The sequence below is a fragment of the Danio rerio genome, chromosome 14 (assembly GCF_052040795.2).
Source record: "Danio rerio strain M-AB ecotype USA chromosome 14, GRCz13ab, whole genome shotgun sequence".
NCBI lineage: Eukaryota > Metazoa > Chordata > Actinopteri > Cypriniformes > Danionidae > Danio > Danio rerio.
This window is the reverse complement of record NC_141034.1, coordinates 44,137,884-44,161,979: the sequence shown is the minus strand read 5'-3', so window position 1 is coordinate 44,161,979 and position 24,096 is coordinate 44,137,884. Positions and strand designations below refer to the sequence as shown.

Below are 24,096 nucleotides of genomic sequence, written 5' to 3'. Positions count from 1 at the left end.
TTCCCATGTTAAACACCCTTATATCCCTGATTAGTATGCGTAGGCTGTAAGTGAGCCATTTGTGAGTTGATTCCCCTGAAAATTTGAGTGCACTTTGCATGTTATCAAAACACAACTCTGGCCTTGTTTACACCTGGTATTTACATGTATTTTGGTCAATCAGACAACTACTAGACAAGAGAGACACATTCCTGTTTATACATGGTGTTTAAATCTGTCTCTTTTGTCCACTTTTGACCACTTTCCTGATTTCCTTGACAGGAAGATTAATGGGAGGGTGTATGCATGAGCCTTTTCTTATCTTTCAAACTACGATTGTGAAATAAACTAGTACGCAATTTACATATGAACGCAAAAGGAAAGAACACAAAATGATATGTTTCTACTTTGATTGATATAAAGCTAAACCGAACACATTAAGGGCTTGTCTAAGAATCAGCATTGGTAAAAGAATGTGCTTTGTTGCCAGCTTAAAAAAAACCCTAGAATTTTAGATGCCAGTTTAAACTCAACATAGTTCAAGGACATTTCAAACAACACATGGTGAAATGTTTAAGAATCAAGTTAGCATGAATAAATGAGCTGGTCTTTTGTGGCTGTTTGAATGCATTCGCCCACTCTGTCTACACAGAGGATAACCATTTAATCTAATGAGTTTGTAGCCAGTGTGCGAATCTTACATTGTCTGTCGGTGGGGTCAGCTTTTTTGCAGTAGTTACACATATGCATGCTTCAGTAAACCAAATTAGTACAAGTAGTTCAATTACATCTCATTGGTTAATCAAACTTATTTAAGCTTTCAGTGTTTTAGGGATAACATATTCTGGCATATTCTGATTTACAGTAATCTCTGTTATTACAACATACATATTTTGGGTGGAATTTTGCCAAACGGTGATAACTAGAAGTCCCACAGTGAAGGTAAAAGCAGTGGGGTGATCAATCTCTTGCAGATGCGGGTCCTTAACTTTGTATTACTTTCCTACTGAGCTTTGTACCTGCCACTGTTTAAAGCCAAACTTAAAGGTGCAGTAGGTGATCTTCCACAATGCTAACAGCTTAGCATAAATCTCTGAATCACAGTCCCTCCCCTGCAGTCCAGAGCCACGCCTCCTGAAACACGAGCACGCGTACCTTAAAGATGACAGCAGAACCCTCTCTCATGTGTTAAAAGCAACTAGTGCTTGTCTGGCGGCGTGCAGGAATAACACTCATTACTAAGCCAAACTGACATGCTATTTCAGAGCGAATATTCAGGGTAGCTTGGTAAACAATATAAGGAAAGCGCCACAGGTTGTCATTGTTCAAAAATGAATGAACCAATGTGATGTGAATATAAAACCATCTTCACCTCAGTAAAGCAGGCTAGACGGAATAGCGTCATTTACTTGTGTTTTGTTGCTGAACAACACTTCTGTGCAGATATAAGCCATTTGTAACAACAACATCTAACGACATCTAACATGAGTTAAGCGTAAAGCTAAAATAGTTTTAAAACAGAGCATTACCTGTCTAAAAGAAAGCTTTCAGCCATGGTGTCATACTTTCTCCAGCATGCAAAGGTAACTCCATGATTCGGATTTTTAAAAAGTTTGGATTCAGCATGTTTTTACCGATCACACGCTCTCTCTTTCTCTCTCTCGATCACTCTCATGAATGCGCAGTGCACAAACGGCGGAGCTGTGTACAAACCGCTGCGCAGTTTTTTAAATCTGCATATGTTGACAGACAGAAAATAAAAATACATACAAATACATTTAGATCACTAACTTTAATCATTGCTATCGGAATGTGAAGAGACTTTCAACCAGCACAACAAAAAGTGTTTCTAAAGACAATCACCTACTGCACCTTTAAGACCCACTTGTTCAAAATGGCTCTTAATGCATAGTAGCACTGACACTTTTCTCAGTTTTATTGTTTTGCTGTATTTTATTGACATTCCTTGTATTGTTTTTGTCCATTGTTTGCTTTTTAGTTGTGATTTAATTTATCTTTACTAGTGTAAAGCACTTCGGTCAACCTTGGTTGTAGTAAGGTGCTACAGTATATGAATAAAGGTTTATTGATTAAAGTTTGCACCAATAAATGGATGATCATGAAAGGTTTGAGGGGATGACACGGTGGCTCAGTGGTTAGCACTGTTGCCTCACAGCAAGAAGGTTGCTGGTTCAAGTCCCAGCTGGAACAGTTGGCATTTATATGTGAAGTTTGCATGTTCTCCCTGTGTTGGCATGGGTTTCCTCCGGGTGCTACAGTTTCCAGCACTATAGGTGAATTGAATAAACTAAATTTTCCGTAGTGTATGAGTGTGTGTGTGTGAACGAGAGTGTTTCCCAGTGTTGGGTTGCGGCTGGAAGGGCCTCCACTGCGTAAAACATATGCTGGAATTGTTGGTGGTTTATTCAGCTCTTTGGCAGTGCAAACTGGGCCTCTGCTTGTTTGACTAAACCAATAGTCAGAGCTTCTAAGAGGGGACTAAAGTTGAAAATGGCAGACAGTGGGAATGTTTGTGTGATGTTTGTAACGCCACAAAAAGTTGCAAAACACAACTAGAGCAATGAAACCAGTGGAATCAGTGCTAACTAAATGGCCCATATAACTTTTCCACAATGGTATAAACAATTATAGGGGTGGTCAAATGTATATTTTTATTATTTGATATTCTAATTAGTAATATTACTATTCAATATTTTAAACTATTTAAAGAGCAGACATTTTTTAACGTCCTCCTGTGGTTAATTAAAGTGGCCAAACCCCCTATGTAATTCTTTTTATTAGTAATATTGCTATTTAAGATACAGATCAGTGACAACTATTTTAAACTATTTAACTCATCCTAATGTCCCTAGGACAGTAAATTACAGTTAATTAAAGTGACTAAACCCTTCCTGTGATTTGCACCCTTTATTTACAATGGTATGAACCATTATAGGGGTGGTCAAATGTATATTTATATTATTTGATATTCTAATTAGTAATATTACTATTCAATATTTTAAACTATTTAAAGAGCAGAACCCATTTTTAACGTCCTTCTCGGGTTAATTAAAGGGGCCAAACCCCCTATGTAATTCTAACCTTTTTTGTAGTTTTCTGGAGGAAATCTGATAAGTTCAAAACATTTCAGACTTTGTAAACGCTCATATTTAGCATTAACCTTGGATGTTGATACCTGGTGTAAACAGTGCTTTTGACTCATCTGATGGTGGGAGCTTCGAAGAGGGTACTATAGTTGACCACATAACAGACAGTGGGAATGGTTGTGTGATGTTAGTATCACAGCAAAACTACACAAAAAGTTGCAAAACACAAAAAGAGCAATATCACTTTTCCACAATGGTATGAACCATTATAGGGGTGGTCAAATGTATACTTTTATTATTTGTCATTTTTATTAGTGATATTACTATTTAAGATGCAGATCAGTGACAGCTATTTTAAACAATATAAAGAGCAAAACTCATATCCTAATGTCCTTTGGGACGATTAATTACAGTTAACCAAACCCCTACTTGTAATTTGCACCTTGTACAGTAATTCGCAATGGTTTAAACTAAAATAGAGGTGGTGAAATGTTTATTTGTGCTATTTTTATTAGTGATAGTAAGATACAAATCAGTGACAAATATTTTAAACTATTTAAAGAACAGATCAGTACTTCTCTAATTATATTAACAGAATATACAATATTTTGTAAACAAGGCCTCTGCTTGACTGACTCCAATGGTGTGATCTTCTAAAAGGGGACTACAGTTGACCACATGACAGACAGTTGGAATGTTTGTGTGATGTTAGTATCGCCACAAAATGGCACGCAAAAAAAGTTGCTGTTTTTTGAGGAACGGATGAAAAGAACACAGCGTACAGTCATACATCACAACTTCCTCTCAGCCAGAACAGAAGAAAAGAGAAGGGCACCGGAGCAATGAAACCAGTGGGATTAGTGCTAAGTAACTAAATGGCCCATATCACTTTTCCATTACCGGGGGAGGAATAGCTATTTGGACGGCTGAAATCTAAATGAAAAGGTGGAGCGCGGCGTGCTCCAGTGTGGCTGTTCACTCGAGTGTAAATGTTGCACACTGTTCAACCTCCTTTTTTAGCAAATGGAAATTTGCCGCCGCATCTTTGAGCGCCATCAATAAATAAACCGGACGCAAATAAACAGATAAATAAATAAATATGAGACGAGTCGCAAATGGGCATCCGTCAGCATTAGTGATGGAGCGATGTCAGCCCGGATCACGCTTCACTTGAGGGGGAGTGCCGGAGCGAGGGAAGATTCCTGCTGATTGCATGCACACACGCATACGCACGCACAATTCCCCCTGAGATCAGCTTTTGACCAGACACACAAGCCTCTTCTGCTTTATTCAAGCTGTGTCTGTTTCTCTCTCCCTCTGTTTATTTCTTGCCTGTCTCCTCCATCTTGCTAGGCTTCCAGATTTTGCCCTCTCTGTGCTCTTGGCAATGTTCTCTGTCTCTCTCCTTACATTATTTTTTGTCTTTTACACACTCTACCTCTCTCTGCGCCTCTCTTTTCTTCTCTCTCTCTCTCCCTCTCTTTCAGCAGTGGTGTTAGTGTGTGTGTCTTTGTGCTGTGTCAGTGCTTTGAAACCCACTGGTCTGATGGAATTTCTGGTGTGTCCCCACAGTTATGTGCCATCATCAGCTTCTGCCCCATTCAGCACATCTCTGTAGCGTCTGCTCCCTCAGGCAAACACAAGCAAAAACATGTAAAGCTAACACAAGCACTACCTTTTATCATCATGGCCAATGAAATGTGCCTGACAGACTGAAAAACATTAAAAAAAAACATTTTACTCTTATAATTATTCAGATGATGATACTTTAAAATATGACTCATGTAATTTATAGATAGCGTAATTATCTGTTTATTATCTATTTATTAATTATCTATTATCTATTTACTTATTATGCTAATTGATTATTCAGGTCAAAAAGATATTAACAATAGCTTCATTTCAGGAAACTGAAATACATTTATAGTAATAAAACTGAAGTATAACTAAGCATATATATATAGAAGTAATAACAAAACATAATACTTGCTTACAGGGACATTTATATTGAAGTTGATATTTAGCCGCACCATGTTGGTGATTCGTTACATCTAGTTCTTATGAGGTGAGTCCTTGAGTCCAACACTCAACCCCCAACATGGAGTACCAGGACATACACTACAGACAACTTAGCTGATACAATTCACCTATAGCACATGTTTTGGACTGTGGGGGAAACCGCAGCACCAAGATGACACCAATGCCAACTCGGGGAGCAATAGCAAACTCGACAAAGAAATGCCAACTGACCCATCCGGGACTCGAAACGATGACCTTCTTGCTGTGAGGCGACGATACTAATTTTGAGAGGATCATGTGCTTATGATTGTCCACAGCTAGTCCCACAGCTAGACCCCCCATCGAGATCTAACTGAGCTTAAACTTCCCTCCCTCTCTGCTAACAGGAGGGAGCCCAGGGCTTTAGAATCTTATAAGCTCAGGGCTCTCTCCTGGGACAGCATGCCAAACAAGCTTTATTATCAATTATCAGCTAAGCATGAACTTTTGAATTGAAATTATAAGTAAATACAATTTCTAAAAAATGTTTTTTTTTTTGTTTTTCTTTTAAAAAAGCAAAATATAGCTAAATCAAAATGCAGCCGAAAATGTAATTGTTATTATACCGACTGTTCCATATGCTGTTCTACTGAAACTGTGTTATAAGCATACAGTGTTAAAAGCATACAGTCTGTTGAAATCCACAACTGCTCTCTCTCTCTCTTTCTCTCTCTTAAGTAACAGCACAACTCTAAGGTTTCATCTAACAGTGCAATGCACAACTGAATACACCAGGGGCAGTAAAGAGCTCAAACTGTGTTTCAACTCTGCAAGACCCCCATCCTACACTCACACTGCAGAGTACATGAACAAGACCTTTCCGGTTATCAGAGTGTTACTCTACATTTAGCAGTGACACGTCACATCTGAGCACATGAGAGTGCATGTCTCTGGTGGATCTTCACATATAATGTTTCACAGAGCTGAGCTGTTTATTAAAGAGCTCTTTCCATGATACTACGAGCTCGACTGCTCAGTACTACAGTACATCATTGCATCAGAAAAATATATTCCCTTTAGGCTGCATCAGCTTGAACAAATACATTCCATGCACAAAGCATAACATAAACACATTCTATACTGCAAAATAGGGAACATAAAAACACAATAATGTAAAAACTTTACAATAATTCAGTCAAACTGAAGCACTGTTATTTTTTCCCTGTGGTGTGCACATGTTATTGAACTCATCAAACACAAAAGCCTATTATCAGAAATTCTGAGAAAGCCCACACAGAAATATGATATATAGAAATACACCACCTGACAAAAGTTTTGTCGTTTTTCCGAGTTGTAAGAGCAACAAATAATAACATGACTTTTAGTTGATCATTTAGAAAAGTGGCAGATTTTTCTGACGAATCATCTGTTGAACTTCATCCCAATCATCACAAATACAGCAAAAGACCTATTTAAACCTGCATGAATCCAATATTTTCACAGAAATCAGTCAAGCTTGGTGAAGGACAAATGATGGTTTGGGGTTACTTTCAGTATGGGCAACAGCCTGAGGTAACAAGACATCTGTGCTGCCATTACACTACAAACCACAGGAGAGAGCAAATTCTTGCAGGATAGAACTCCTTTTCATACTTTAAATCAAAGTTTCTGAAAGCAAAGAAGGTCAAGGTGCTCCAAGATTGGCCTGCCCAGTCACCAGACATAAACATTATTGAGCATGTCTGGGGTAAGATGAAGGAAGAGGCACTGAAGATGAATCCAAAGTATCTTGATGAACTCTAGTCCTGCAAGATCACTTTCTGTGCTATTCCAGATGACTTTAATAATTAAAAAGTTATTTGAGTCACGGCAGAGATGTATGGATGCAGTCCTCCAAGCTCATGGGAGTCATGCACAATATTAATTTTTTCCCACTGCACCATGACTTTATATTCTATACTGTACATTATTTCTGTTAAGTGACAAGACTTTAGTCTAAGCAAAGTCAGACCTTACTGTCCTAATTATTCATTCATTTTCTTTTCAGCTTAGTCCCTTTATTAATCTGGGCTCATCACGGAGGAATAAACAGCCAACTTATCCAGCATATGTTTTTACGCAGCGGATGACTGTCCTAATAAAATAATTAAAAATTAAAGCATGATCATATTTTAATTTTGTCAAAAAAGCATAATTTAGAGGTCTTTGCCTTTCATATAAGAAACTTCTGATACCAAACGATCAACTAGATGTCAAGTTATTATTTGTTGTTCCTAACACTTAGATGGGCGACAAGATCTTTGTCAAGTAGTGTATATGCAAATGACATATATGACATACAAGTTCATATTTGTATTTCACATATGCAACATATATTGACATATTGCAACAATTGGAACTTTCATATTTATTTATTTATGTTTCATTTTTATTGAATTTACAAATATGTACATGTATGTGTATGTTAGCTATACTGTATTTGAATTTATATGTTCATATTTCAAATTGCAATGATTGAAATTCATTTTGTAATTATCTGAAATATGTTGCACAAATGACATATTTTATACATGTGAGATCCAAATAGGATCTATATCATATATGTAATTTGCCATTTATCCACTATTAGTCTGTGGTAATAGAAATGTAGGGTGTGCCACCAAAAATGGCATTAAAACCAAAAGCCTTGTCCTTTATTCTCCTCTAGGAAAAGTGAATTCCTGCTGAACGCTGCTTTATTTAGGCCTGCGCTGATCGTTATTGGAACATTCTCTCTCCAATTCATCACGACTATAGCTTAATTCACTCTGCCGAGGTTTTCGACTGCCGACGTCCCTTCAGAGTATTATCAAACCAATATTTTAAGGATGGGAGAAGTGGGGGCTGTGTTTAAAAAGTTCATTGGATCTGATCCGAGAGATACAGCTTTCACTTTTTTCCCCCTGAAGTGAGTTATAGCTATATTAAGACTGTCTCAAGCCGGGAATGAAATCAATTCCGTAGTGAAAATATGCAGGGCTAAAATCAGATCAAACTCTCAATTATGCGCTGCTGAGGGATATTTGCCCTGGCAAATTGATCCAGTATTGACAATTAGCACTTAAGGTGACCTTTCATAAGGGCTATTTGTTTCTGCTTTATGTAAGTCAACTGAGGCAAGCAACACAAAGAAGTAAGTAAAAACAAAACATAAACCCTTAAAGACTAAAAGCCTTCAGAACGGCTAAGTAGAAGTGACACCAGGATGCTTTTCGGGCTCTGTGTTGCAGTCTTTGGTCTCTACTCGCATCAATTGGAGCTCCCCTCATGCTGGGGAAGAAGGCAGTGGACAAAAGCAACCAAGCCTGAGGTCCTTTATGGTGCTGTGCGATTGACTTCCTCCTGAAAGGGCTGTCGCCAGGAGCCGACCTGGCCTTCTTCGCACACACAGAGCGCACAAGCTCCTCGCATCCACAGCAGACGCTGTGCGCTCAGTGTGAGGGTAACAAGCAGTCGTCTGTTTCTTTTTAGCCGACTTTAGAGGTCGAAAGGCTCTTGTTGGAAATCAAATGGCTCAGGCCGACATGCATCGGCAAACGGAGAAAGGAGCCATTGAGAGGACTGTGGCGTTTAACCAAGATCTGATTTATTCTTTAAGAATGGATGTGTGTCACACGGTCAGCTTGTTTAAGAGCGGCGATAAAACCTCCCATCAGATATATGCACTGTGGCCATTCGAACGCAACATTAAATCCTCATCTTTATCTCTATCACGGTTCCTCACCTGTACCAACAGATGACCCTCACAGGATCCTTTCTATCCTTCTAAACTTTTGGATTCAACCTTTTTTTTTCTCCACCATTTTTTAATAGCCTCTCAGCCCCTCGTTCCACGCGACTCCACCCTTTCTTTAAAAGCAAAAAAAAAAAAATATTCTTATCTATCGCAAGCAGGTGATAAATCTCAAGAAAGTGAGGCACTTCTCCTTATTGATATCTGGGATCAACCAAGTGGTCCACGTCATCTCCGAGTGCACTACCCTCTGGTCCCTTCAGCCCTGAGCAAATCACGTTAGCCCTTCTTCCTGCAGGAGCGCCCTGGGGTGAGCTACATGAATAACATCTATCAACACCCTGAAGTGGAATGCTTGAGGTTTGGGGAAGTGGGGATCTTAGCTGTCAGGCGAAAAGTGTTACAGGCAACACTACTATCTAACAGCTGTGGGTGTGAGAGTGAAGATAAACCATGTAGGTGGCTGGTTTGGTGCATGTAAAAAGGAAGTGGAGGGATCAGGGATTAATTGCTGTGGGATTTGGAATCACAGTTTCGGGTTGGTAATATGATAACGCTGATTAATTATTGCGGTAACAAAGGATGTGTTTCTGTCAATATCACAAGGAAGCAATATGACGGCAAAACCAATTGGAGGAAGTGCAAAAAAAGGGTCTTGCTTTATTAAGAGACTGAGGTAAGGAACAAATTATGGAGAGATCATTTAGTATGTGACAGGCGAAGGGAAGAAGATAGAAAAAAAAAACCTTAATCTTTGTCCGGCGTTCGTATTCTCTACCATCTTCCTCCTGTCTTTCTCATTTGCTACTTCGCAGATTCATCCCCTTTTCTGCTTTTAAAATTTCATGAGTGAAAATAGGTAATTTAATCTTCATTAAACATACAAGGCTCACTTTCTCCTCTGCCTGGGCGAATTAACTAGCAGACCGGGGGCAGAATAGGCGCGGGGTTTCAAATCCCATAACCCTGGCACGCATTATATCGCCGCGTCTGTTTTTAATAAGCCATTTCTCCACAAATCAAAGTCAAACAGGAATCCCTGAACCCAAGGAAACTTTTGATGGACGAAAGAATGAAGGTGAAATCCCAGGAAGGGAAGGTTAGAGGTTTTAATGACTTGGAAAGGCAGTAAATAAATAAAATTGTCTCCCTCAAAAATCTGATTGATGTGCCTTTTGGGATGCCCCATATGAAAGAGCTACTCAGCCTGTGGCTTTCATCTGCGACCAGAGAAATCGATGCCAAGGATGTATGAGCAGCTACCTGTCTCTATCCAACAATCTCTTAGAGTACCCCTGGCATTCAAACAGAAGATTCTTAGCGTAAAATGGACCAGCGGAGGGCTTCATCACAAAATACCACTTCCAAGGTTACCTCTGAGTCACTCCAGAGCTTTACACAAGCATTACATCTATAAAATCTCCCATCCAAAATCTCTAAATGCATTGTCTGTAGGAAAACCAGATAACTATATTTGTCATTTCAATACAAAGAAGTCTGGGACAAACCAACAACATAAATTGCTTTGAGCTTCCAAACAAGAATACATGCAGTTGAAGACCATTAAACCACAAAAAAAAAGTCACTGTGTTATGAGTCAATTCGTGTTATTCTGTAAGCTACTTCATCTTTGTTTTAGAGATACAGTAGAGAGCAAAGCTAGGCATGCTGTCAGTGTTTACAAAGCCCAACAGCAAAATATAGGTCAGATCTGACCACGGATCCTGCATTAAATCTGTCTCGCAGACCTCTTTTCCTTCCCCCGAGTTTTAAAAATGTGACACTATTTAAAATGGATTAGCTATTTACCGTAACAGTGTTTGGGTCTGATCTTGAGCTGAAACGGCTGCATGCTGTTGGTCGTATTACCCTGTTACCCAAGTAAAAAGGCAGTCTGCTGCCCTAGGGCTGTAGCACGCTGACCTACATCAATGCACCAATGCTTCAGAGCCTAATTAGTAGAACTTGTAAGCCTAGCGTTAGTCATGTTTGGCTGGTTTCTTTATTATTACATGCATGATTAATGTAACTATACTGAAAATGCTAAATGACTAGATCTTTTGTATGGATATCTTGGGCATGCTATTTTGGCTAAGGATTTAGTTTGTTTAAGGCTGGAACTGAAAATCAAAAAAATTTGCTTACCCTTGTGTTTTGCAAAACCTATATTCCTTTATATTTTCTGCAAAAAACAAGGATTATATTTAGAAAAAAGGATAAAAAAAACACTGTTTATTTTTTCGAATTTCCCTGTAAGAGCAGAGAACACTCTATTAAACTATTATTATTATTTTAATATCAGTCATTGAGGTTTGGATCATCATATATGAAAAAAAATAAACCATATGAGTGATATAGCTTATAAAGTGCCAAGTTACAGTTTCAAAATCTTCAAACGGTTCTTTTTCACACAGGCGTCAGAACGCATCTTGAAAAAAAAAAAAATGTTTCAGTCACAGTTTTGATGTTAATATTTACTCATAACACCCTCATCTCTTTACACTGAATAAATCACTCAAATAAGCAACTAAAATTGAGTTACATCCAAAAAAAAGCAGATCATTTTTTGACTGTGTTGAAAAACTGCTTTAAACTAGAACACACTTACAGACAAGACTATCAGTTTTGATTCCAGCAAATCAGTCTGAGCAAACACAGCTCAAACATCATTTATATTCTCAGCTTGATTAATATTCTTGATCTCAGCAGCCTGTGAATATTTTATATTGCTAATAAGCCAAATTAGCATTATTTTAGGATTACTTTTAAGTCTTTTTTTATAGAAACATTTAATGACTACTTTATAATTCTAAGAGTGTGTATATAAACGACAATATTTTCAACTAAACGTGTTTAATGCATGTAGGGCATCTGCGTACACAATGGCATTTTGATGACTGAAAAAACTTACTTTCAATACTATTAAATCAAGTCATCTTAAAGTATGCAGACGATACAGTATTAATAACTTTTAAAAGCAAGGTAGAAGTTAAGTGATTGCACAAGTGAGGTGTGAATAATCTTGTGGAGTGGTGTGACAAAAATGCTCTTGTGATTAACCAAGAAAAAAAAAAAAAGGAAATCGTGTTCAGGTCTACAACGTTTGATGTATCTACAAACCCTGTAGTTATACATAAGGTAAACGTCAGACAGGTAGACACATATAAGTATTTGGGTGTAATAATACACAACAAGGTTTCATGGAAAGATCATATTGATACTGTGTGTGTAATAAGATAAAACAAAGAAGCTTTTTTTTTGCATTGACTTAGATCTTTTGAAGCATTGAAAAAGATTCTTGAACTTTTTTTTATGTCTGTACTTATGAACTTGTGTTGTGCAGTATTGTAATTCAGTATGGTGTTTAAATCTGCCTGTGAGTCCAAAAAGTTGATGAACCAGATAAAAATCTGTTTAAAGATAGTAGGAAAGCCTCTACAGAAAAATATATGACCACTCGTATAACCTCCCAAGGCTGGCAAAAAATATTATTTCGAACCCTAGTCATGTGTTTGACCATGAATTTATACTATTAAAGTCGATTTAGAGTTTCAAGTTTTAATAAAGTGAGATAAAAAAGGTAATTTGTACATCAGGCTGTCTTGGAGCTGAATAAGGTCCAGGTAAAATGTCGTTGTCTCTTTGTAAGGAGTATTTATCATGCTGTTATGCAAGAAATATTTCAGATGCAAGTCTGAAAGTAAAATTGTACTTGTATTCATGTCTCCATGTGAACTACTGTATGTATAAAACATTATTTATTTTCTTTTTAAATCATGTGCATGTGTGTTATGTATTGGTACTGGACCTGGCAACCTAAAAGTTTAGCATTTTAGTTGTTTTTGTGGATCTGTGTGAACAGCAACTCTTGTTCTGCATGTTCACACTGCTATATGTACAGTGTGTATAAAAACCTTGAAAAACTGATCAGCTGTAGCAAATGTTTGCATAAACATACTTTAAGTTCTTTTGAAAATGAAAACATTTAACATATTTTTATGCATAAATACACTGTATAATACAACAGTAAACTTTAGCAAATGAAATGAGTGTAGTTAACTCAAAATTTAACAATAGTTTAATCAAATGGTTTGTAGCAATCGGTTTCCTTAAAGTTTGAGTTGCCTTAATTTAATAGGTTTTACAGTACTCAATTGTTTAAAGTTTTCTTCATTTATTGGGTTTTACTGTGCTCAAATTGCTTTGTTTACTTAAATGGATTAAGTTCACAGTACTCATCAGGATTAGTACTTGAACTTAAAAAGTTTGTTGCAATCAGTTTCCTCAAATGATGTGTGTTACCTCAACATATTGGGTTTTACAGCGTAGTAGTTCAGTTTTAACTAGTACTACTTTTAATTACAAAAAGTACTACGACAAAAATCACACAACTATCATGTCTTAAAAACATATTTGTAAAACTTTCAAATGATATATATCTTTGTACAAAATGGGGTGAAAAGTATAAGTGTAAACAAGTAAGGCAAATCTATTGGCAACATATGTGTAAAGGGTCAAGGTTAGTCTTCTTAAAAACGCAGACAAATGCTGATCCATACAAAAAGTCATTCAAGCTCTACTCAGGATCAGGTCACTGAATCTGAAGCCCTGGAGCGTTATGACATGTACAACGTTTGCCGATCCAGGCAATGAATTCATACTTGTGTATTCTGAACGGTTCATGTAGCATATCAGTAAAACAGCAGAAAGTTACAAGATAAAACATATTCACTGACATCATAAATAATGTACACATTCACCAAAGGGCTCAGTGTGCTACTGAATATGCTTTTCACAGGCATTTCTGCAGCGGGTGCCATTCACAGGCGTGCAAAGCATAATGGCGAGAGGATTCTGTGTCGTGCACACATTATCAAGTCATTTCAGGCATATAGAATATAAGAAACTGGAATACACACTTTTTAAAAAGCCAGACACACACTACGACGCGTGACTGTATGCAATAAAGCTCTGTCATAGCGCTTCTAAAGTAGGCCAGGGCAGAGAAAGACTAGAATCTATTAAAAAAAACGAGCATTTTCAGAGCTTTGTGCATAGGATGACACTCAGGCAGAATAGGAAGCTTTAGAGGAAGAGTAAAGAGAGAAAGAATCCATGAATGGGAATTAAGAAAAGCAATGACCCTTCAGACAGATCATTTCTATTCGCCTTCCACAGGCGTGGACGTGCTGCCATGCTTCATCACTGTAAGGGTGCACTAGTTAGGTCATCTACTGTAGGACAGCTAATAGCAGCAGAAACTAGCCTGAGCTCCGACTACTGGAGAGGACAGAGACCAGTCACTGTGGATGATTCCTGCTAAATGGATCTTACTTAATATAGATTATGTGAACAAAACAAGCAATCACACTCTTTGTAGACAATTCTCAATCAATGCACTGATGGAAATCAGTGGAAGTCTAATAATTTTAGGGCTTTGTTCACTGTGCTCTTAAATCTGATTTGTTTAAAAATGGGAAATATTCCCTCAGCTCATTTCAATTATGATTTTTGTTTTATAGCTTTGTTGAAGATTTTTTTGTCTTCTAATTTGATTTAATAAAAATAAATAAATAAATAAATAAATATAATAATAATAAAAATAACTGAATTTCATTAACATACCCCAAGTCACTTCTTCAGATATAAAATAGATTACATTGTAAAGGGGGAAAAAATATTATATTTATATGTGTAACGGACGCCTGGTAGCAAATCGCTATGCAGGAAAACCTCACTACTTGTGACAGACATTAGGGGCCATGGATTTTAGCCTCCTTGTTAGAGCAACTGACTCCCATGCAAAGAATTGCTGGTTCAATCCCAGCTCAGACCAGGTTGGGTGTAGTAGAACCAGTGGGTATGGGGGTTTGTCCAGGATGGAAGTGAGGTTTGTGTGGGTAAGTGTAATAGAGGCCAGCTAGAGAAGTGCTATGCAGGTAAACCTCACTCCTCTAATCTTAGTAGGTGCTCTGGTGACAGATGCTGGAGGCTATGGTCTTTAGCCTACTTGTTAGAGCAATCAACTCCCATGCAAAGAATCGCCTGTTCGATCCATGCACATACCAGGTTTGGTGAAGTAGGAGCAGTGGATTAAACATGGGGGCTTGTCCAGGATGGAAGGGAGGTTTAGCGGAGGTGAATGTAACGGAGGCCAGCTAGCGAAGTGCTTTGTAGGTAAACCTCACTCCTTTGACCTCAAAAGGTGCTCTGGTAACACACACTGGAGACCATAAAATGTAGCCTCCTTGGTAGAGCAACCGACTCCAACGCAAAGATTACTGGTTCGATCCCAGCTCAGACCTGGTTAGGTGCATTGGGACCAGTGGGTCGCACGTGACGTGGGGGTTCGTCCAGGATGGGAGTAAGATAAGGTAAGGTAAGGTAAAGAAACCAACTCAAATGCAAATAATCGCCGGTTCGATCCCAGTTCCGACAGATTTGGGTGAATTGGGACCAGAGGGTTGCACGTGGGGGTTCGTCCAGGGATGGAGTGAGGTTTATGGGGTAAGTGTAATGAAGGCCAGCTAGCAAAGTGCTCTGCAGGTAAACCTTACTTCACTGACCTCAAAAGAAGACTTTAGCCTTCTTGTTAGAGGAACTGACTCCTATGCAAAGAATCGCCAGTTCAGTCCCATCTTAAACCAGATTGGGTACAGTAGGATAAATATGTTTTTTGGGAAAGTGTTCCCCATAAAATTTTTTAAAACATGAGAAGAGATGTTGTCAGATTGCATGCAATTTCAGGGATGATCCTTGAAGTGATTTAGCTTCAAGTCTTCAGTATAGGATACTGCATAATCACTTTATTGCAATAAAGGAAGGTAGGGAAAGAGCTTTTTTTTACCCTGAGTAACATTAACCTTTAATGTTTAACTGTTTATGTGCAAAAAGTTACAATTAAAAATGTTAATTTTAAATATTTTCCAGGTAAAGTCACAATTTGTTGCTCTTTTCTAACTATAATGCATACACACTAGTCGATTCTGCAAAAAAAAAAAAAAAAAACTCTTCACAAATATATTTTTTGAAAGTAATCACTTCATTATTTAATGTATTTTGCTTCAACTGCAGCAACTTTTCATGTAGTTGCCATGTTCTAAAAATAAAGAGTAATTAAAAAAGCACAATTAACTGCAAATATATACTTTTAAACTTCACAGAAATATACATTTGACATTTATGTTGTTAATTAGTAATAGTGGCTAATATAAACCATTTTATTGTAATATTTCTATTTTGATCTTTCACAACCCATGTGGGGAAAGAAATATACCACTAACATGGCTATTCAGACTGTAACATTTTCAAAAATAATGTAAGTTTGTAAAAAACTGATTTTGATATTTAAACAATTAAACATGAAAGTTGGGGGGAAAAAATCTGATTCTGGCAGCATTTCTGAACAAAGCCCAAGAGAACATCTATCATCTGACCAACACATCCAGTTGTGGAGCTCAGTGTAGTTACCTTAGAGTTCAACCTAAACGTTTAATCGAGTGCCAGCAATAAGCAAGTGTTAAAAGGGAGAATAGCAGGGTGCATGGGGTAAACACAGGCACATTTTATTATTATTATTTTTTACCATGGTTAGCACCCGGCCACCTAGGTGCAGAACAGGATGGACTTTGATCACCTGCAACAGTGACGAAGTGAAAATTGACAGACAGAAAAAGAGAGAGAGAGAGAAAAGAAGGAAAGACGTCAAACAAGAGGTATTTCAGGAGTTCGTAACCAATTATCCACTCTGAAACTCTCAGTGTTGTCAAACCTCAGCCCACACACTCATCAGAAAAAGAAAGAGAAAGGCTGAAAGAGAGAGAGAGAGAGAGAGAGAGAGCGACACCGAGCACAAGAAAGAGACAGAAGAGAGAGAAAGAGCACTGGTGAGGTTTAATCTACACACTCTCTTCTCTCCTAAATGTCAGTCTTATTCAAACAGATGTCAGGGAGACTGGGCCACAGAGCTGCTGGATGGAGTTGGTGAGCAGGCAGCGGTGGACGAATGGCAGCCTCTGTCATGGGGCAGCGCTTGGGGGACTCGGGAGCCCCGCTGAGTGGGAGACAGGTTTGATACAGCATGACACCTTACTTATTCATGCCCTCTTATTAGACCTCCGCACTGACACGGGGGATCATGGGAGAAACTTTTTTGTAGGATGAGATGAAGCCCGAAAAAACAGTGCAGGGACAAATCAGTGTTGCTGAGCATGCGGGTATATGGAGATTAGGAACTTCTTGATGTGGAGATCTGGACCCTTCCTGCTCAGAGAAGTGATGTTCTTATGGCATGTTTTTCTTATCGGGATTTTCTAATGATGCTGAGCTTTTATTTTTATGTATTTGTTATGCATACAGTATATATCTCACTACATCCCTTGAGAATTTGTAATGACAAGCAGGTTTATGCAAGCATGCATGGACAAGGACTTATTTTTATACATATACAGTTGAAGTCAGAATTATGAGCCCTGCTGAATTATTAGACCCTGTATATCAGGGATACCCAAACTTTTTCTTATGAAAGGCCAAAAACTAAACTTGAGGGTAGCTGGCCGGAGTGGAGGTAAATATACCAAACTGTAAAGTTGTCTGCGTAATTTCCTAATTTATTATTAAAATTAATTATTATATAATTTAATTAATATTATAATTTATTACATTTAAGATACTTTAATTGTCCCATTGATAACACTAGAAAAATACACTTTGCCTTGGTTCGCTTGCTGATGTCTTCTGCACTATCCGCTATCTGTATTTATTTATTTATTTATTTATTTATTTAGCGACGTGATGATCCCAAGGATTCCATATCCGGGACCAGGCCATATCCTGAGCTGCTGCTGCGCTGATGGTCGTGGGGAGTGGAGAACATGAGTCTGATTCCAGCGACGCTCCAGGGACAGACGAGTCTTCATTGAGGCCATCTTCCAGCATAAACCATGGCGAATGAAGTTCTGCACAAGACTTTTGGCCAGCGGAGAAATTAAAATGGTCGTGCCCAACTGAGTCTGGTTCTCTCAAGGTTTTTTTTCTTCACTCCCATCAGGTGAAGTTTTTTTTCCCTCTCCGCTGTCGCCACTGCCTCGCATGGTTCAGGATTGGTAGAGCTACGCATCGATGAATTGGCTCTTCAGTGTTTGAACTCTCAGTAATGATTAAATCACACTGAACTGAGCTAAACTGAACTGAACTTAAACACTAAAACCTGAACCACACTGTTCCAGTTACTATGACCATTTATGTGAAGCTGCTTTGACACAATCTACATTGTAAAAGCGCTATACAAATAAAACTGAATTGAATTGAATTTATTTATTTATTTATGTGTGTTTTTTTAAACTGATTCATGCACAACATTTAATTGAAACTTTTTTTTATTTTAGTTTGCTATTTTTTAGCTCAACATTTAAAAAACAAAAGCTATGTTAAATTAGAAATGACAATCTCTGTTAAAGGCATGCCCCCAAAATTCTCACCTTTTCTCAGATGGGATGGAGGGCCAAATCAAAAGAATTAAAGAATTAATTTCCAATAACTGATTTCTGTAATCTTTGTCATGCTGACAGTAAATAATATGTTACTAGATATTTGTTACTAGATATTTTTCAAGATACTAGTATTCAGCTTAAAGTGACATTTAATGACTGGGTTAAATAGGCAAGTTAAGGTAATTAGGGTAATTAAGTCATTGTATACAGTAACAGAGGTTTGTTCTGTAGACAATTGGAACATTTAAATTGAAAACTTCTTTTATTCTAGCCAAAGTAAAACACATGAGACTTTCTCCACAAGAAAAATTATTATCAGAAATACAGTTTAAAAAGTCCTTGCTCTGTTGAACATCATTTGGAAAATATTTGATAAAGAAAAAAAAAAATCACAAGCGGGCTAATAATTGTGACTTCAACTGTATATATGCTTTTCACACTTCACCTAACCCCAGGTTATTGTCATTCTAAACATTGCATTTTAACCACATGTAAAGGATTTAACCTAGGGTTATGAAACCCTGCTCCGGGGAGTACCATATTTGTGGTTAGTGTTGGGGAATTTATTTTTGAAAGTAATGCATTACAATATTAAGTTACACTTTAAAAAAGGTGACTAGTTGATTTACTAAGTTACTTTTTATGGTAAGTAATGCATTACATTACTTTTGAGCTATTTTTTATTACCAGGCTGAGGCTTGATCTCTTTCAGAACTTTTTATTATTATTTTTTTTTTTTTAAATAGAGGACCTCTGCAATTAACAACACACTGTGTAACCAAAACCTACATTTACCTTAAAATTGTACACATTTACACATCAAAACAAAAATGTTAGGACTTCCTAACCTCAGAGCTATACATTGTAATGTGTTACTTTTGTACTATTTGTTTTTGTACTATTTGTCTTAAGTAAAATCACTGTCAATTAAGACAATTCCCTTTTACTTTTCTTCAATTTCAAAAATAATGAACACTTTCTCTTATTGACTGCGTAATTCTTTGTGACAACTTTTATTTTAATTCAGCAATTTTTAATAGCGAATTAATTAAGTTAAAAAGTAACTCACATAAATTTTTTTTAAAAAGTAACTGAAATATTATTACTTATTTTTTAATAGTAATGTGTTTTACTTTACTTGCTTGTTACTTTAAAACTTTACTCGTTACTTAGAAATTACTAGTAATTACTTACATTACTGCAATGCGTTACCCCCAACACTGTAATGTTATGCCCGCTATGTAGAGGCAAAGTTTACATCACATCACATGCAAGGTGTAAGCCGCAGCCGATGAGATACAACTCAAAAGGAATTCAAGGAGATATTCATATACTTTGCTACTTGTTTTCTTTCTTTTATCCCCTCTGTCTTTTATTTTATTCTATTTTTTTGTCTTCACGCATCTTGTAAGGCTTAAAACAACTAAAGTTTTTGTGATTACGTTTTTTTTAAAGAACTGACAAGATGTGGAAATGTAATGTAAAAATTTGGCTGCTCTTTGTGACTGACAATGTTCCATTAAGAATGTTAACCCAGGGTTTAGGAATGTACACTTTCAATCGTCTATTAATAAACACACAGGATTTATCATTAACCCCATGTGAAGTTTGAAATGTGATTAAAGATAACCTAATATTCCATTTATCCAGGGTTTAAGACAGTGTTTCTCAACCATGTTCCTGGAGGACCACCAGCTTTGCATATTTTCCATGTCTCCTTAACCAAACACACCTAATTCAGATCATCTGCTCATTAGCAGAGACTGAAAGATGTGAAATGGGTTTGACAAACAAAGGAGACATCCAAAACATGCTGTGTTGGTGGTCCTCCAGGAATGTGGTTGAGAAACACGGTAGATTTGAAGTGTGAAAAGTTATATTGATTCTTATTTTAATATTTTATTACAGCTTTAAAACAGTCCTGCTCCTGTAGGACCACTGATCTAAAACAGTTTAGCTTCTAAACTCCAATTAACAGCTAATCAGGGTCTTACTAGTCTTACAACAGCCAGAAAGGTGTACTGAGGGAATTTTAAGCTAAACTCTGCCCGACCAAGTTTGGATATCCCTGCTATAAAACATTTTACCCGGCAAAAATTGTGAGAAAATCCTTTACAAAAGTAATAAAAATATAAATAATACTTAAATACTTCATGTAAGATCGCAATTAAACCAAACAAAGTATTTCAGTGATCATCAAATTTTAAGAAAAGGAGTATTTAATAAATATAAACAAATTATAATATATTCAATACTTTTACCTAACCTCGTTTTCATTATGTAACATATTTTTATATAAATCTGTCACTAACATCCGCAACAACCGCACTGACACTGAAGATCATGGAAAGAACTTTTTTTTGTGTGTGTGTGTGTGTGTGTGTTTAGCCAGAAAACCACTGCAGGGACAAATCCGTGCTGCTGAGAATGCTGGTATATGGAGATTAGGAGCATCTGATGCGGAGATCTGGACTCTTCCTGCGCAGAGCAGTGATGTTTGTTGACATGTTTTCCTTATCGGGCTTTTCTAATGATGCTAAGGTTTTTATTTTCATATATATTTTTTCTGTACACATCATATATCTCAACACATCCCTGGAGAATTTCTAATGACAAGCTGGTTTATGCACCGTAAGCATGCATGGACAAGGACTTTGGGAAAAGACTGACTTATTGAGGGCATGGAATGAGGCTGTTCTGGAAAAGCTACAGCAGTTATAGACACTTGTCTGCTCGTCCTTGGCATTTCAATTCAGCGTAGCACCTACAGCAGGTGGTCTGCTTCTTCTCCCCTGGGTCGCCGCAATTCATCATGGAAAGATGGAATATGTTAACATTAAGATTATGTTAAACCATCCTCTAAGGACCCAAAGTCTACAATCAGTTTCTGTAATCAGTGACTTATGAATGGTACTGCGGCAATGAATCCTATGTGAAAACAGTTTGAGAGCGGAGAGCAAGAGAAGAGCAATAAAAAGTGAAGCTGAAGGGCTACTTTGGGGTTTTCATTATTAAAATTGATAGTTCACTGCCAAAAAATGAATGATTTCTTTTCTTAATATTATACCAATTAAAAAAATATATTAAAATAAAATAATGAATCATCTTTAACAATAGTCAATTTAAATTATATTAAAATTGTAGTTATTATATATATTATAGTATTTGACACTTTTTACTTGCTTTATTTTTTGACTAATTTCATTTATTTGTATTTTTTGAATGATTTTATGATAAAATATTTATATATTTTAAAGCAGTTACTAACTGTATGCATGCTTTCAAGTTTGGTAACAGTTCGGTTAGTATAAAATGGAGGAACTATGACGTCACTTTCTAGGTCATTCGGCTGCTAGCATAAAACTGGTTCCCTCGATAAAATCCCCATAGTATTTTCCCATACACTTTTCGAGATTGCAAATAATAAGCTTTGTGTTCAAACACAGTTCATTACACTTACAAGTTTTGTCTAACTGGATAATCCTCACACGAAAATATAACTTTAATCACTTTTGTATTTTAAATGTAAACGCAAGAACTGAAAAGCTAACATTAGGTTATAAAAAGACAGTACCTTCGAGGCGTACGCTTGTTACGTCAGCACCACCCTGCTAACGACAACTTTTCTAGCTTATTTTTAGAAATATGGTCCATGACAAAGATTTACTCTCTAGTTACTCTAGTTTATTATATTATAATCCACACTATTTATCATAAACAAATACAAATCCACAAACAACACATCTGCATGTAGATCTGCGTGTCTTGGATATTTTTTACGTGGTTTTTTTTGCTTCATGGTTGTTAAAGTTTTAACCAAAAAGGTAATGATTTACACTCATCAAGTAATTGCTTCATACTGCTGTTTTTTTAACATTCTTCAGTTGATTCAAAAACACAAACGTTTCGGCAAGATACCTTTCTCAGTGTGTAAAAGTTTTAAAACATGCACTGTGTGTTTTATAAACATGCCTGCGTAGTATTTTCAAAAGTTTATCATAAGACATATTTAAATTAGTGTATCGTATAAGTTCCATCATGAATAGGAAACAACATAAAATATTTGTTTTTTTCACGAAGTACAGCGAAAAGAGCCCATACAGTCACATATGCTATAAATTTTGCAGTTATGACAGAGTTAAATGTGTTCAGATGAAGAAAAAAACAACGAAAAATCAATCTATCATGTTAAAATCACAGTTAATATTTAGATATTTTTACAAATTTATTCACACATTTGCATTACTGAGAGCAGGACTGGCTGCAGCAGTATCTTCTTAAAATTGTGTTTTTTTAAGTAAATGATTAACAAATTATCTGTCATGACTGTCTCTACAAATTAAGGCATAATCTAAACACAATATGAATTCCCAATTAGAAAATACAAGTTATAAAAAAACTACTTTTGAAAATATTTAAGTAACAGACAAATCCAAATGCCCAATGCAAGCGAGCAGCGTTCCAGACCAGTTCAGCTTGATGACGTATAATGTCTCAGACACCGCCTATAGTCCCATTTAGCAACATGATAGCAACCATCTTTTTAAAGAAGTGTAAACAATTTGAAAAATCAAGAGTGAGATATAACTGATGTGTTGAATGTTGTGAAATAAAACGTTCAAGTATCTTGAGTTTGAGGTACACACAAACCTTATTTAAACGATTTAACCGAAATCCCATTTGAAAAACCCATTGACTTTGGCATGAGGGAACCGGAACTGTTAAAATGCTAACTCACTTCTGCGTTTTTGTACACGAATTGACTTCATCGTTCCTCCACTGTATAACAAGGGCATTTTATATACAGTATATATTTATATGTAGTCAAGCAACTGTTTATTTATTAAGAAACAGACAAATTGAGAATAAGTATGATCATGTTGTTTCCTTTCTATATCAATAACGTTCAAGCGCAACATAATCTTTAATGCATGAACTTCCAAATGTCTTCTTTTTTATTTGATATATATTATTTACACAATCTACTTTCTATATCCTAGCCATAAAAAGCCATAGAGGTTTAAAAGTAGTAAAACATGACAGAGCTTTTATTTGAACTTCATTCAAAGGCATGTAAAATGCGAAGAGATGGAGGTATTACCGTTGCGCGGGGTTCGTTTCCTCCGGTCACGGAAAGCGGCTCCAGACTGCAAGGCCTCCATCAGGCTGTCCATCACACCTGTCTCATCACCTTCTGTAAAAGAGGACAAAGAGAGATCATGTAGAACGCATTCACATACTCTGACTTGCACATACCAGTCCACACTGTGTGGGAGTAAAAGCACAACAGCAATAAGGCAAAGCAAATAGGGCAGAGGACAAAAAGAGCACTGCGGTTCCCTAAATGCACAAGCGCTCTGAGGCGGCGGCTAACATATGGAGAGGAGCCAGAGGATGAAAGTGTTCACTGATGGCCATTGACAGGTATTCGCTCCGCGGCTTGCACAGGGGAGCTAAGTGCTCTTTACCAAGATTTAGTGTGGAGCCGGTCAATACAGGGGCTTTTTATCATTGTTCGATGACAGTGGGATGTACCTCGAAAACGGTCATGCCACCGAAGTGCAACGCGTCTCCATGGCAAACTGGGTTTGACTTTTAAACGACAATGAGATGAGCGGCTCGCTCGGCAAAAGGACAAATCCCAGGGAGAAACAATGAAATTTTGGATTTATTAAATTCTCTGAGAAGAATATAGAGAAAGCGAGACTCTTTAATGGTCTTTTTTTCTCTTTTTTTTAACCATAACATC

At 36.9% G+C, this 24,096-nt stretch overlaps 1 protein-coding gene and 1 long non-coding RNA gene across 42 annotated transcripts in view; one reads left to right on the top strand and one right to left on the bottom strand.

Annotated features, from left to right (window-relative positions):
- diaph2 (diaphanous-related formin 2) overlaps positions 1-24,096 on the bottom strand; it is a 716,224-nt gene that overhangs the window by 57,872 nt on the left and 634,256 nt on the right. For 29 of the 41 annotated variants that reach the window (XM_087281958.1, XM_087281970.1, XM_087281966.1 and 26 more), the window contains 2 exons: positions 23,449-23,541; positions 16,442-16,492 (listed from right to left, as the gene is read on the bottom strand). In XM_087281958.1, coding sequence (XP_087138084.1) covers positions 16,442-16,492; positions 23,449-23,541 — 144 coding nt within the window. The remainder of the gene's footprint in view (positions 1-16,441; positions 16,493-23,448; positions 23,542-24,096) is intronic. The other 12 variants (XM_087281979.1, XM_087281989.1, XM_087281993.1 and 9 more) reach the window with 1 other exon arrangement.
- On the top strand, positions 16,470-18,170 carry LOC141377575 (uncharacterized). Its single transcript, XR_015508046.1, has 3 exons — positions 16,470-16,571; positions 16,799-16,924; positions 17,643-18,170. It is a non-coding gene; the product is annotated as an uncharacterized LOC141377575 (long non-coding RNA).